The sequence below is a fragment of the Pelodiscus sinensis genome, chromosome 4, assembly GCF_049634645.1.
Source record: "Pelodiscus sinensis isolate JC-2024 chromosome 4, ASM4963464v1, whole genome shotgun sequence".
NCBI classification, from domain to species: Eukaryota; Metazoa; Chordata; order Testudines; family Trionychidae; genus Pelodiscus; species Pelodiscus sinensis.
The window spans coordinates 92,092,549-92,109,049 of record NC_134714.1 but is presented as its reverse complement, the minus strand read 5'-3'; the positions used below and the strand labels follow the sequence as shown (position 1 = coordinate 92,109,049).

Genomic DNA, 16,501 nt, shown 5'->3' with positions numbered 1-16,501 from the left:
ACAAAAGGGCCACAGTAGTTTGATTCCTTTCAAAGTAGGCCCTTACTGAAGATAACTAGCTTATTACCTACCAAATAAGGATTTAATGCTAATGCAAATATTTACTCTCAAAAGAATTCTTAAAAATAAATCACATGCAACTTACTTTACAAGTTATCATTTCTAAATGTAAGTAATTAAGCAGATGTGTTTTGTCTGCATTTAGTAGACACATATGGACAGAGGTGATAATCCTGGATCCATTTAAGTTACTGGTAAAATATTATTGTTTTTAATAAGGGCAGGGTTTCACTCAGAGTGCATTTGGGGACTTGACCCTGCCCAGTTCAAGTCAATGGACATTTGGCCATTGATTTTTAATGGAAATGGGATCAGACTCATAATTAGGGATTCCAATTTGAAATGTAAGGTGACAAGTAACAGAAAACATTGATTGCACTTTAAAAAATTCTGGTTTTAAAAAAAAATCAACTTCTCCCCCATCCTAAAAATGAGAAAAAGTTCCTTTCATGGGATTTTCAATAGAATTGATATCTTGTTTTTGTTGTTGGCTGAAAATTACCATGTGCATAATTTTTTAGACCCTGATCTTCACTGTTCACATTTAGGCCACACATAGCAGTCGTATACATTATGTAGCTTGCTTTCTTTGTGTACATTGCATTTTTTGTGTAATTGCAGTGAGGCATCAGATGTTGCAAACAATAAATGAGACTTAAAAAACCTTTTGAGTATTTAAAAAAAGTTTCTGTTTATTTTGTTGCTAAGGAAACAACTGATTTCTGCTCAAATTTATAGCCATTCAGATAACCCTATCAAATTATTTTTCTAGGAAGTTACAAGGCACAGAAGTCATTAAATATAAACAAGGAAAAGTAGCAAAAAAATATATACCCTCCCACACGCAATCCCTATATATATTTTAGAGGCATGTGAATGATTTATAAAAATCTGATTTGCTCTAAACAGTGGGCAATGGAACTTTTCATATTTGACCCAAATCATTGAAGAAAAGTAGGGCTAGGCCGTACCTTTCAGTCAGACCCAAGTAAAAGGCTGAATGAAGGTCAACTGCCACAAGGGAAACATGACTCAGCTTATCTACACTGAAAAACGCTACTGCATCACAGCTCGGCCGTTGCCCCTGTGTCGCTATAGCACTTCAGTGTAGACACTATGTCTACGTTGACACGAGTTTTCTCGGCAAAAAATATGCAAATGAGAGACTAATTTGCTTGAGTTGCAATTTCACTTGCATATTTTCTGCTGATCTGTTTTTGCACTGGGGTTTTTGCACAAAAACAAGCAGTGTGGATGGTTGTTTTGTGTGCAAAATTCTTAAGCCCCAAAAAAGGAGATATAACAATCTTGTGGGAAAAGGGGGTTTTGCGCAAAAAGAAAACATCCACACTGCTTGTATTTGCGCAAAAACCCGAGCACAAAATCAGATTGGCAGAAAACATGCAAATGAAATCACGACTCATGCAAATGAGTCCCTCATTTGCATACTTTTTACCGAGAAAACTCGTAGTATAGACATACCCTACCTCTGCTGCCGAGGCGGATTCTTCTGATGGGCTAACACCGTTTACATGGGGAATGAAGTCAATTTAAAAGCACCCCTCCGCTGTGTGGATTTTTCATGCTCCTGACCAACAGAGTTAAACCTGAGTTCCCATGCACACCCAGTCTGCACTGCCATCACTACATCCCTTTGTGCATTGTAGAGTACAAGCCCTAGTGCAGTCAACCATTTCTACTGATAGTAGAGGGAGCAAGCCTCACTCTTCCCTGTAGCTTCTTTAAATCCTTCCATCATTCAGGCTACATCTAGACTGCAGGCTTCTTCCGGAAGAAGCTTTTCCAGAAGAGATCTTCTGACAAAACTTCTTCCCAAAGAGAGCATCCACACTGTCAAAGCACATCAAAAAAGCTATCTGGTTTTTTCGAAACATAGCATCCACACTGAATGGATGCTCTCTCACATTTCAGCTGTGATTACTATGGACAGAATGGCCACCAGGGCACCTGTGCTTTTTCCTTTTCTTTTGAAAGAACTCCCTCTTCCCTGTCCACACATGCCTTTTCCCAAAAGAGCTCTTTTGGAAATAGGCTTCTTGCTCATAGAATGAGGATTACCAATTTTGGAAAAGCCCCTCTGTTCTTTCCATTTTCTTTCGGAAGAACATGATTGCAGCGTGGACGTAATTGAAGTTTTTTTGGAAAAATGTCCTTTTCCAAAACACCTCTGCAGTGTTGGCATACCCTGGGCCATGGAGGGAGCAGGTGGATTCAGGCCTGGATCTACAAAGGAACTTAGGCATTTCAATGCTCAGCATTGCAAAGACTAACTCTTAAGCACTTAGGGTACGTCTAGACTACATGCCTCTGTCGCCAGAGGCATGTAGATTAGGCTACCCGACGTAGTAAAATGAAGCGGCGATTTAAATAATCGCCTCTTTATTTAAATTTACATGGCTGCCGCGCTGAGCCGACAAACAGCTGATCCCAGGAGGTTTACCTGGGTGGTCGACAAATACCTTTGATGTCGACACCCGCGCATCCAGACTATCGCGCTGAGCCGACAAACAGCTGATTAGCTGTTTGTCGGCTCAGCGCGGCAGCCATGTAAATTTAAATGAAGCGGCGATTATTTAAATCGACGCTTCATTTTACTATGCCGGGTAGCCTAATCTACATGCCTCTGGCGACAGAGGCATGTAGTCTAGACGTACCCTTAGACAAAGCACTGAATTCCACAAATCCTGAGTTAGGTGCATAGGGTCCCTACAAAAGGCATAGAGAGAGTTAGGCACCTAAGAATGGGATTCACAAAAAACAGCTCCTAAATGAAGGAGATGCTGAGAAGTGAGATGTGTAGTAAGCCCCTCTCCTCTACAGTTAGGCACTTAAGTCCAAGCTTGAGAAGTCCTGTCTCTGCTTGTGATTCAGAGCAGAGTTCCAGGAATCAGGCACGGAGGCCATTTCTTACAACAAACATTGACACAGGTGGGGACCTGCCCACCTTATAACTTTTAGCCAGAGATTCGATCATTTACTCGTATATGGGAGAGCTGCATTTAAAGCCCCCTTCTGTATGATGGCAAGAAGGGATTTGAGCAGTGGGCTCCATACTTTTTTGTTGGGGGGGGGAAGGCATACTCTACCCATTGAGCTAGGGGATAGCCTGATGTACAACTTCCTCAGTTTCTCCTGTTGAAGCTGTTCCATCTTGTATAAAGACTCAACCATTGGCCAGAGAGCTAACCTTGCAATTAACCTAGAAATGGGGGCACTCCCTTGGGAGATGGGGTCCAATGACTTATTTTTTTCCAAAGTGGAACAGCTTGAACCGGAGAGTTTGAGGGAGTCACACATCAGAACATCCCCTAGTGGTTAGGGCACTCACCTGAGTTGTGGGAGACCCTGCTTCAAAAATCCTCTTTCCCCAAAAGGCAGAAGGGCTCAACTGAACACGGGTCTCCCAGATCCCAGGTGAATACTCTACTTGCTGGGTTTTAAGGGAGAAAGTGGCACTGTCACCACTTCCTCAGCAGGTGGAGCATGTGATCTGGTAGGCATGTGGTAAGTTAAGCAGAGGAATGCCCATCTTAGCCTGATTTGAGGACTTGCTGGGGATTGAGATAGGCATCCAGATACCTAACATGAGATTGTGTGCCTGTCTGGAGGCGGGAGCTTAGGTGCCTAGAGAACTTTTGTAACCAAAATTGAGTTTAGGCACTCAAAGTATTAGGTGGCAGCCAAGTGGGTTTTGTGGATTGCAGCGGTACCTAAATCTGGGATTTAGGTGGCCGAATCTGGGGCATTGGTGCCTAAATACCTTTGTATTTGGATCTTAAAGTTGGCTCTCTCACAGTAGCTTAAGGATATACACACTTTTAAAGTGGCCTATTTAGGCAATAATCTTTTTTTTTTTTTTTAAATATTGTTTAAGAGAAACTTGTAACTTATAAAAATAGTCCAGTTTGGCTTTAGTTTGTTGGGAGAAAGAGTCAGCAAACAGCTTTCATCTGCATATATCTGCATACTCAACCTGCATATATTTTTTTCCAACTAACCTAAATAACAGTCATGGACTCAATGTTACGGGTTTTTCATACAAATATACTGTACTGCATTTTCCCCTTTAACATGAACCACATCCTTCAAATCATTCTAAGTATACATTCACATATTTAAGAGTAATGATTTGGCTAAAAATATATATGTCTATTTCTTATCTGATTGTAGTAATTAACCTATCAAGGATAATTTGCTATAAAAGGTACAGTACTAGAAATAAATAGTTCTACAGTTCAAAGATCTTCAAAACAGATTGTCATTTTCATTCTGTTAAATTTTCTGAAGTCCTTTCAAAGCATGAACTAAATTTACTACACTCAAAAAGATAATTTGGACCTACATATATAAAGTCCCAATCAATTGAGAAATTAATTTCACTTAATCTCCTTCTTGGTTTTGTAGTGGGCAGAAACAACCAGGTAATTGTCTGGATTCATGTCCTTGATGGTCGGAGACTTGCTCTGGATTGGAGAGGTTTTCCCATCCACCCGAGAGATCTGTATTATTCGGCATGGGTCATGTTTCAGCAAGTACCCTGCAAAAGTCTCCCATCCTCCTCCTACACGAACCATCACATGTTTGTTATGCAGCATCTGAAATTGCAGAAAAGATAAAATCTTGAAGGGCTACCATGAGCTGAAAATCACATTTCTGTTTGAACATGTTGTGTTTACTATAATTACAAGTTAGATCATTAGCAGCCTGTTTTACAACAAAAATGGGAAGAGGCAGTTGCTTCTGGGTTGCACCACAAGATAATGAAAAGGAAAAAAAAAGCAAACAGGGGAGACAGAAAAGAAATTGCATGTAAGGACATGCAGAACTCAGTCAGATTTTAGCATTCTTAAAAAACGTTCACTTTATGTTCTTGCCATACTCCAGGGGGTGATGTTGTTCTTTAGATGTTTAAGGATAAGCTCCTTAGTAAAACTAGATGTTTTTACCTGGATTTGTTGCAATCATATTTAGGAATGATACAGCTTTTCATGTTGTAAAAACTGGCTTCTGGTTCATTATGGAAAAGGGAAACTAATTCTAGAAAGAGTTGACATTGAAAATAATCTATGCCCAAAATTGTTAAATGAGAGGTGGAGTTAATTTCTTTAATAAAAGAATAATAAATGAATAAAATGAAGCTTCCTTTAGCGTCAGTGACATGATTTAGCATCGTGTACAGTAGTAACAGAGAGAAAGAATAAAGTACGGTGGGTGTAAAATGAAGGATATCTAAAATAATGACAGTAGCCCGAAACAGTCATGGAGATTTCTGATTTCAGAAATAAATTTCAAGTGAAAATACAAATGAAGGTCCAGAGGTATTATAATAATTATTACTAATTAGCATCCCTGTTGGTTCCAAAGTAACCACACTATGCGTTATGCTTGCAATCTGTGTTTAGGAGACCCTTAGACATTAAAAAAAAATACGGCTGTTGCCTGTTAGGACACCCATTAACAGAGGTGTACTGAGAAACATGAAAACTGCCTATCTGCATCATGTCTGATTCTAATGCTAAGTTATCAATCTCTTATATCCATGAGAGGTAAGTATGCATATCCCTTATTTTCATAAGAGGCAAGTATGCATCAGCTGTACTCTCTAGCTCAATGTATTATTTATTATTAATTATTATTAATTATTATTATTATTATCGTGTGTGCGCATGGCCTGTGATATAGTATTGCAATCAAGTATCACATTGTGGAATGTTGCAATTCTATTTATTAAAAGTATTTTTTTCTTGATATGCAAAAGGTGGGGAACCTATGGGCCAGATTCTTGGAAGCCCTGAGTCTTGGCACCCCCAATAGGGCTAGAGTTGTACACACCAGCTAGCTGGCAAGTCCCAGTGGCCCCTAGGCGCAAGAACAATAAGGGACGTTTTGTCGCCTCCCAAAGGCATGCAATGTTTTGCCCAATATTGTGCCATAGAAAATTCCAATACTAATTATATATTCTTGTATTGTTATCTCATTTACACCAGAGTAACTCTTCTGGCTTCAAATTATACTAGTATCACTGAGCCCAGAAGCTGGCAATTTGATAAAACATGAAATACATGAAATATCACACTGCATTCTCCTGCAAAACAAACAAAACACAATCTTTGTCCTGCATATTACAGCTCAACCTCTTATTAATTTGTTGTGTGAGACATTATAGTTGATCAGACTCTGTTGGATGAGAACTTCAGAAACAGTAAGAATTTGGATCCAGCAAGATCCAGCAAGTGTAAAGCTTATTAGTCAGACTTCAGTGTTGACATGCAGGAATTTTCATATTGCTACCAGCTGAATTTGAAGTCAGTGGTATACAGGTTGCACCTCTATAAACCGGGACTCTTTGGTCTAACAACATGTTCCAAGAGCAGAAAGACACAACGCGCTGTGGGGGGAGGCAGGGTGGGGTGGAGGGGTGGGAACCTGGCTTGCTGAAGGGGGAGGGGAGAGCTGGGCTGTGGTTATGGGGGTGGGAGCCTGGCATATGTCCCATTTGGACTGCTGGGAGTAGGGAGGAGCAGAAGCCTGGTGTGCTGCTGAACTAGGACGCTGGGGGAGGGAGGGCGGGACGCTGCCATGCTGCGGGGGTGGAGGACAGGTGCTGGGTAGCCAGCTGCATGGCTCAGCTGAGTGGAAGGGAGGGGCCGGGAAGCCCAGCACACGTTCCAGGTGAGCTGCTCTGGGAAGTTGGCAAGCCCTGTGGGGTGGTGGGCGGGTACCAGGGGAGGGGCACAGCAGCAGAGGGGTCAGAAATGACCTCCTCTGGTCTGGCAAAATCACTCATCTGGCACCAGTAGGTCCCGAGGGTGCCAGACCAGGGAGGTCCAACCTGTAGTAGAAATATGAGAAAACATCCTTAACAGGCAACAGTATCACAAAGGAATATATAAATTATACCTCTGCAGTATACATTAATATAATCTCAAGAGGCAACATGAAATAAATGTATGGAGAAACATTTGCAATACGAATCATGTGGACTGAGCTGCCATTACACAAGACTTTGGAACGACAGTGAATATATACTAAAAATGGATGTGTGTGTCACAGAAACTCAAGTATAGAGAGCCTCAGGGTTTACTGAAGAGATATTAGGCTATACCCTTAACTCATGTAAATGTAACTCAATAAATAGTGCTATGATGGTTTACAAGAGTGGAGGATTTGGCCCAGTATATTTTTCTTGATACTATATTTCAGCCATATTTAAATATGCACTTTGGAAGGTGGGGAGAAATTACACACTGTGACTTTAATCCCAATCCCATTAGAGCCAAAAGGAAGGAATCTCAGTTACTTTAATTAGAGTTGTATCAGGCCCTAGAAACCAAAATCAGCAAAATTCAGCCAGAAGTAAGTTGGAAGCCTCCAGGTCATATTTAGTGGTGACATAACTAATGTCATTAGGCGTACACTGGTCATAAAGTGCTGGGGGCCTAGTGACAGGGTAGAGTTATTTGCAACTATCTGATATTCAGAAGTTATGCAATTTATACACTGAAAAGATGGAAGGTTGTGCAGCAGGGAAAGCAACTACTCGTGGGTGTATATGGCTCTAGATTCTAGAATGAAGATCACAGCCACTTCAACTTACCTCAGCTGAATTTGGGCCAAATAATCAAATTAATTCTTGTCATAAGAGGGCACAACTCGCATTTGCCATAGTTTAGCACTAAATATCCCATTTTGAAATGTACTTAGCACTACAACTACCACAGATGTCTAGAATCATCAATTTTTATATAGGCAAGGAGACAAATGCTGTTGACACTTCTTTAGTGGGAGAGGGAGGGAGGAGGATAAGAATGCATCATGAAAGGACTGCATTTCTGTAGCAACTGTATTAAATGTTTAATATAATTCAGTAGTGGAAATTCCTAGTGCATTGCTAATCAGCTGCAGCATTTTACCCCACAGGTGGCTGCATTCCAATGGTTGAGGAAATTATCCTTGTCCATTGTTGGTATATGATTGCTAAAACAGTAAGACTATACTGTGCTTGTGTTTGTAGGATTGGACCGCTAAGGCCCAGTCCTACAATGTGAGGCATTTAAGCAACGCCCAACATGCTTCAGTGAACGCAGGGAAGCTCTTTAAAGTCATGAGGGTTTGTCTATGTGCAGCAGGAGCATAGCATAATTTTGTAAAAAACTTTGGGATGGGAAATGCTAAAAATTAATTAGAGGATGGGTAAATTATTGAAAAGAAACAAGGTTTTTAAATGAATTTAGATCTTTTACTGTTTGTAAATTGCGTATCAACAGATCATTATTGCTGTGATTTTTTCTTATTCAAATTAATTTAAAAATAGTTTTATAATATATACTGTATAATACATTATGCAAATATGTTTCTGCCTGTGGATAACTCTCAGATAATTCACTTTTCACAGGAATATTCACTGTCCCAAATTCACATTGCTTTGACTGGACACATGTCATTTAGTTAAACACAAAATGTTAAAGTTAGATTTGCAGTGTGCAAATACTTTAAATTCTAGATTAAAAATATCATTTTCTGTAAATATTATTGTCAGTAATATAATTTTAGAATATTCATGAAATGAAAACCCAAAAGAGTAAAAATGCTATCAATGAGAATTCATTTAAAACTGTGAATGAAAAGTTGTCATTTTTTTAATATTTGCTTGACCTTAATATTCAAATATTATGAGTTCTTTAATATAAATACATTTCCATGCAAAATCTCTTAAATTTCTATGCTTTTCTTAAGTTTCCATGATCAGGAATCATCTAGGAGATGTGTAAGTCAACATTTGAAATCAAAATACACCAGCATAGGTCTGGACTAACTCCAAGAGCTCCATCTGTTTTAAGTATTTGTGGTATTATGTGTTTCTAAAAAATCATGTGTTTTCAGCAGTCCATGAAAAATTAAAATACCAGTTGGATTTACTATTGTAAAGTACCCTGCTTTAAAAATTATTACACTAACCTACATTCAAGAGAATGCATGCAAGTTGAATTTTTAGGTATCTTTAATGCAATATCATATTGAATGTTTATTTATACTTCATCACTGGGGATCAGTAATTTCTGCCAATATTTTTCCATCTAGTTTTGTATTGGGCACTTTTCAACAGATTTTCTTTATACATTCCCATAAGGAAATAGCTTTTTAGAAATCATGGGTAACTATTGCTATGTTTAATAGCTTTGATAATGCCTACTAATCAAAACAGGAAAATGAGCAAATGAAAATTCCCAGCATGACTATGAAAGAAATACTGAATGGATACCAACTAAAATGGCCAACATTGTTCCATAATATTTTGAACAAAACCTGAAATTTAAGAAGTTTAAGGGACAGATTTTTGCTCATGTTAATCCAGAAAAACAACACTGATTTAAAGACAGAGTAATGTTACTGAGTTAAACCAATGTGATTAGCGTAACTGATATCCAAATGTGTGTGTAAGTATCAGTAGTAGAGCATCTCCATTTGTTTTGTATAGTCTCTCTCGCTCTCTCTGTCTCTCTTTAATTAAAAGTCTGTCTGGAGTAAAGTCACTCCCTACAGAAAAGCACACTCCGGATCTTACACTAATGGTTTGATCTAATTAGTTAGAGTCGTGGTTTGGCAATTGTGATATTTAGGCCTAGTCTATACAAGAACAGATTTTATCAGTATAGCTAAGTTACCAAATCCTGCTAGTATAGATTCCATTTTGCCCCCATGCTTTATATCAGTAAATTGAATTTGCAAACATTTCCAGATATAACACACATCTGAAGGAAGCCGTCTGGTAACGGCAGAGGATTGGAAGCTATCAAAATTAGGTTCTTCTTTCAACTCTGACAGTCATTTAATGAATGTATGGTCATGTGTAAGTGTCTCAGTATACCTATTTATAAAACTAGTTTTCTGCTGACAGTTAAGAATCCAACTCTCTTTGGGAATCTGTTATACGTCCCCTATTTTACCGTGAAAACATATCACCTCAAAGTGCATATTGGATTGTATGATGTTCTAGCAAATGATCACATATTTCAGACCTGGTAAAAAATGATTCAGATACTATGCTGAGAGGTGTTCAGGTACTATTCAGAGGAGTGTGGTTTACATGTATAGATCAAGAGAGAATCATGTATTCTTAGTCTTTAAAGTATAACTTATTAAGCAACCTGGGCATGTAATGAGAAACGGATGTAATGACAAAGGCAGGTAAGCACAGAACTCAGTGCTTCATTATTTATATGTCAGGGTGAGAAAGGACAAGGCCAGACCCCCAATCAGTCTCTGAATCCCTAAATGCAGTGTTCCCATTCTCCTTAAGGCAGGAATGAAGCCAAGCAGAGATCCATGTATTATATTATAGGAGGCTCCACCTGCACACAGGGTTTACCACAAGCCTTGTGAGGGGTGGGGGTTCCTTCCCCTTTTCCTCCGGTATGTATGGGTGTGGGTGTTCCTAGCTCCCTGCCAAGACCCTTGGGATTTTGGGCAATACGACCTTATATGGTGGGCCCCTGAAAATGGTGAAGACAACTATTTATAACCTCTCAAAGATATAAGGTAGTGCAGCTGGCCAAAAATGATAACAGCATGAAGGGAAAGAGGAGGTGGGGGTACTTGAGGAGGTCCCCATGGATAAGGGCAGGAGTTAAAGCATAGTTCTCCCTCTTCTAAAGGCAGAACTCTCCCGCACCTACTTATGCTCGTGGCTGGTGTAGTGAAAACTTCCTATCTTTCATTCTACTTTATGTGCGTGTGCCTCAAATATTCCACCTTGGGTTGATTTGAGTGTGTCAGAAAATAGACCCACTTAGATGCTTAAGTGCAGATTTAGGGAACCATACTTGAAATCTGAGCGGCCCACACAAATTTATGTAAATACAGGCACTGAACCAGTGCTCCCTCTAAGCTGCATGGCAGCACAGCCTCACAGGTGATTAATCAGTCCCGCCCAGTCAAAGGCTCAGAGCTCTCTGCACTGAGCTGACTGACTGGGCAGGGCTGATTAATCACCTGGGAAGCTGTGCTGCCCTGCAGTTTAGAGGGAACACTGGACTGACTGCCTCTTAAGAAATGCAGTGCAAATTCAATAGCCAATTTCACATATTAATTTTGCCATGTTTCAGTCATTGATATACATTAGTCATGTATGGATTCATAAACAACAAAATTAAATCAGAAGAAACATTTCCCAGCTTTGAAAGATCAGTCAGACTATCTCCTTTTTTCATTATGATAACAAATGAATCTCCTTAAGTCCCATTTTGTCCAATCCACTCTCAGTACGAAGAGTATATTTTAGTATATTTTATACTATTTTGAAGTGATTTATCACATCTTGTTCTAAATGTCTCAAATTTTGCAGCTTTCACTACCACATGAGGAAAACTATGGATCGTTTCAAACAAATTTTTTTTTAAATGTCCTCTGAGATTTTGTGTTCCAAGTTCCAACTCTCTGAAAAAGGAATGCATATTGAAATGATGGCTTTGCCCTCAAGGGACACTTGTGATAATGAACACAGAGAATAGTTAATACATTGGGGTAACACTTCCTTTTCACTGCTGGGGGATTTACATGCCTAAATCCCATTAAATGAATCCCCTATAACATGAGATGAAAAAAAATCCCCTATATTAAATCTTAGTATCTCTAGAACCTGTTAATTGCTTGTCACAACATATCCCGCTTTATCAAGAGGTAGTTTTATAAATAATACTTTGTTTTGAGCTGTACTTCTAAAGAATTTTATATGAATTTTACAACAAAAGATTCTATCAAACATGCTAAAATGTATCTGCCTTGTTTATCAAAACAATACATTAGTGGACCCTCTTCCCTCTGAATGATTCATTGTGATAGATATACTGCATACCCAAAGAACAGGCTAGGAATCCATTGCTAATACATATTTAGAACTTAGGTTCACTGATTTAAGTCACCAGTTCCAGAGTAAATCAAATACATATTTTCTGATTTTGTAATGAGTGTGTCTTAAAAAATAAAGTGAAATGGAGTCACTAAATTTCCAGCTGTGACCGGAATAGATTTTGCCATTATATTTCATTCTTTCTTTCTATCTTTGCCTTAAAGAACAAATAGAAACAAATACAATTACCAGCTGCTGTGACAAAATTGCCACATGTATGCATCTCACCATACTGACCTGCATTTAAAACGCACATACAAAGTTAGCACTTGCATGCAAGTACCACGGACTTAACAGACAGTGCTAAAAGCTCCATCCAACTGGAAGGAGTTTTGGCAGCTGCTGATTCAATGATGCTATAGGCTATGAACTAGCAGAAAGAGAGGCTTCTACCTTTCCCATTTTCCACAGCCACATTCTGCTCCTAATCATTTCATAGGAGTAAAGTTTGTGACTGCCAAATATGATGATCAGACAGGGAAACTAGGGTGACACTCAGCTGTAAATTCAATGATACTCTTTCCCACATGATTTAGGGTCAAAAGCTTCAGAGGGGTAGCCGAGTCAGTCTGTAACAGGAAAAACTAAAAAACAACAAATAGTCTAGTAGCACCTTAAAGACTAACAAAACATGCGGATGGTATTTTGAGCTTTCATGAGCGCAACCCACTTCTTCAGATGGTTTTCAGAGAGCAGAAATCTAGGGGGCTCTTGTACATCTAGTAGTTGTAAACACAAGTATCTTGTTGGTCTTTTGTATGTGCTAATACCCACACTGAATATGAATCACTCGAGTTGTGGAGGGAAATATCTGCTTCTGCCCTTTTCAGAAGCTGGCCACAAATATCAGTCAATAGGGGAACATCAATCAAACAAGCCTACAGATAGCTGTCTCTTAGCAGCAAACAGTTCCATTTTGGAAGCCAGCCAAGAAAAAGAAATAGATCATGCAGTTTTAAGTTTTTCCTCAATTTACAAGAAGCTGGAAACCATCACACTATTTTCATCACTTTCTCTAAACAAGGATTGTTATTAGCATCAGTATATTCAGAAAAATAAGATACGAAGAATAATTTACCATCTGTTATTTAGATAGTATTCTCAAAGGCGCATAGAGTCCTAGCTTTCATTGAAATCACTGGAAGTTAGACGTGCAAATCCACTGAGAATCTGCTCTTAAGCAGTGTGGATGAAAGACCATCTTTTGATTATGTTTATTTACAATGCCTAGCACAGTAAGGCCTCCATCTCTGGGCAGAATATCACAGGGCAAATAAGTGAGAATAATGCCAAATGTATATGCTGTTTTAACTTGGGCACATTTCAAACTGCTTCAGAAGAACATGCGCGCATTAATTCAGATTAATAAAGCTTCCTTTTAATATTCTTTTTTAGAAATGAAAATAAAATAGTTTTATTGATGTTTTGCAGACAGCCTATAGGAAGTACCTTGACTTCAAAGAAAACCCTGAAAGAAAGCCATTTAGGACACAATAAAAGATTCATAAGCTCTAGAGATCAATCAACAAAAGCCTTAAGATGTCACCATTCTACCATGGGACCAGATGCTTTTGAATTATGATACAACTGTATTTGGATGAGGAGGTGTTTTTTCCTCCCCCACCATAACACTCATTTCAGCTACCTAAGCAGACCTGAAAAACATTGAGATTCTAACATTACTTTTGCAGGATTGCTCGCTTAAATTCATAATGTATGAAAGAATTCTTTACCTGAGGCAAGCTATTGGTATATAGTACAGAACAGCCTCATATCAGATTTTCTTTTTGAAGAGTTAATGGAAATACTGATGTTGTACATGGAAAGGCAGGGTTTTTTGTTTGTTTCTTTGTCTTTGCACCAAATAAGAAAGCTTACTGAATTGTCAGCAGAAAACCAGTTAATAATCATAGCCATGCTCTTGATACTAACACTTTCTTTAAGGCTATTAGGCTTTGTAAATGTTTTCTTTAGGTCAGAGAGAAAGTGAAAAGCAAAATGATTTAAACACAGTTCGGCAGCAGATTTGTGTTCATATTTGATCGCTGTACATTAATTTTCTTTTGCTACTATTCTTTTTAAAAGGATAAAATCAGGGGAATGATAGATTGGATGGCTTAAGATAAGGGGTTAAAACAGCATATGGAGTCTTACATCTACCTCACCACTGTCTGATAGTTGTTTAGTAAATTATGTAAGCTGAATCCAGTTACTTGTCGACAGATGCCAACTACACAAATAAGCATTTCTGGCTACCTCAGCAGAGAAGCCAGGGATTTGGCTAGTCATGGAGAATGAACTACCCTCTCATCCCTCAAGACAATTGTGCTAGTTTAGGATTGAAACACTTGATCAGGCAGTTTAGGGAAATTTGCACTGCCAGTGTTGGTGCTGAACCTGTTTTGTTAGATAATTAGAACATTAACACTTTGAAAGAATGTGCATTGACAATTTTGACCCTATTCTCACTTTAAAGACTAACAAATTTATTAGAGCTTAAGCTTTCCTGAAATACAACTCACTTCTTCAGATGCTTGAGAAGTGAGTTGTATCTCATGAAATCTTATGCTTTAATGAATTTGTTACTCTTTGAAATGCCACTGGACTCCTTGTTCTTTTTGTTGAAACAGACTAACACAGTTACCCCTCTGAAAACTATTCTCAATTTGTTATTCATCTTTTTTCTCCAGCCCATTGGATTTCCTGTGATACATGAAAAGTACTTGATTGCTTAACAAACATCGGTACAGGGGCCAGTATTGAATGGCAGATGAAAAGAGTATGCTTGAAAATGTAAATTTCAATATTGGCATGAGGATATTATTTGTAACCTGTGAAGCAGGTAGATAAATACGTTTAAGTGTATTTCCGTGCTATCAAATCTTTAACATGCCCTGAAATCTACAAAGATAATATTGATAATTTCATAAAACTGGCAGTCAGATTATGCAACATTTTCATTTAGGGCCTAATCCAATGATATATCTACACTTAAAAAGCTATCCCAGCATATCTGTGCCACTACAGTTATGCTGCAGAAGCACCTCAGTGTAAACATTACCTACACTAATGGAAGGGATTTTCTCCTTGGCACAGGCAATCCATCTCCTCTAGAGGTGGTAGCTAGGGTGATAGAAGGATTTTTCCATCAATCTAGCACTGTCTACACAGGGATTTAAACTGATGGAATGCCAACCTAAATCTGTTACTGTTTACCCCGCTTCACTGAGCAATGGGCCTACCTTATCTTTGGTTTGCCTCTTGCTTCTAATATATTTGTAGAATGTTTTCTTGTTACCCTTTCTGTCTCTAGCCAGTTGAGCTTCTAATTTTGCCCCCACATACTTGACTTTATGAGATCCAAAAATTACCCTTCTGTTACAGGAAAAAGGTAATATTTTTCAGAGAAAGGAATTCAGATATTCTTATGATGGACACTATAAAACTATATAGCATGTCCTAAGAAAGTGCACTCCAAATTCAGATGCCCTAGTGTTCTCTTTCATCTCAAAGGCATTCCTATAAAAATCAGAGTAAAATACGTCACCAGCTCAATCACTTCACATAATTAGTTTCCTCATTGTAGAAACTCAACTCTGTTGAGATATAAGTGTGGGATAGAATGAATTGTTTTATAGGTTTCACATGCTTTACTCTCACTTAATTGATCAGACAGTAATTTTGCTTTTATATTACTTTCCCTTCCCTACAAGGCTCAGATTACTGTCCATTTTGCAACTTCTTTCATTTGCCGGAAACTTTTTTATGAGCTAGTCAGCCTTTAACAGCAGGAGTATGGATAAAGCTGACCTAAATTTAGAACACATTTGCCTATCGGGACTCACCATAGTGTGTTTTCAGACACCTTATTACTTATTCCATTCACAGGTTGTCTCTACAGGCTATTTGCACCTTGAGTGAGATTTTTTATTTCCAATTGAGTCTTTTGACATTTATGCATCTTTTAAAGCTATTTTATGAATCAACCTTGTGTTATATGTAACAGTGTTCTAAGGTGGAGTACTCTCAATAAATCTGCTGATGTAAACCAGAATTGAAGACGTTGGTATCATATGAAACACTGAGGAACATGAAAACAGGTGTTCAATAGATCAACTGAAAACCAGACTACTAGCACAGGCTGCATATTAATAGACAATCACACAGTAAGTGTGACCAGTATTACTATGGAACCTGCTAAATAAAAAGTATTTACTTGTAGTTCTTCTCAGAACATATCATTCCAACAGGATTCTAAATGTGGAGCTTTTTATCCTTGAGGGTAGTGGGAGATTGGCCGCCAGACCCCATATTGGCCATCGTACACAACCTCTATTTGGGTATAAATACGGCCACGATGTTCCAGTCTGTGCCTTTGTTTGCATAGGAAGCAAAGTCTGATTTCAGACCAGCTAAGGTCATACCAAGGTGAAATATAATCAGCCATCCATTTAGATGTGGTAATGACACCCAGCATATCTGTATAAAGGGCATTGAAATGAAAAGTGTGAG

The 16,501-nt window shown here is 38.5% G+C and overlaps 1 protein-coding gene across 5 annotated transcripts in view; it reads right to left on the bottom strand.

The window, feature by feature from the left end:
* Nucleotides 1-725: 725 nt before the first annotated feature.
* GAS2 (growth arrest specific 2) overlaps nucleotides 726-16,501 on the bottom strand; it is a 167,217-nt gene continuing 151,441 nt past the window's right edge. For all 5 annotated transcript variants that reach the window (XM_006111497.3, XM_006111496.4, XM_075927752.1 and 2 more), the window contains one exon: nucleotides 726-4,676. In XM_006111497.3, coding sequence (XP_006111559.1) covers nucleotides 4,458-4,676 — 219 coding nt within the window. In that variant the 3' untranslated portion in view covers nucleotides 726-4,457. The remainder of the gene's footprint in view (nucleotides 4,677-16,501) is intronic.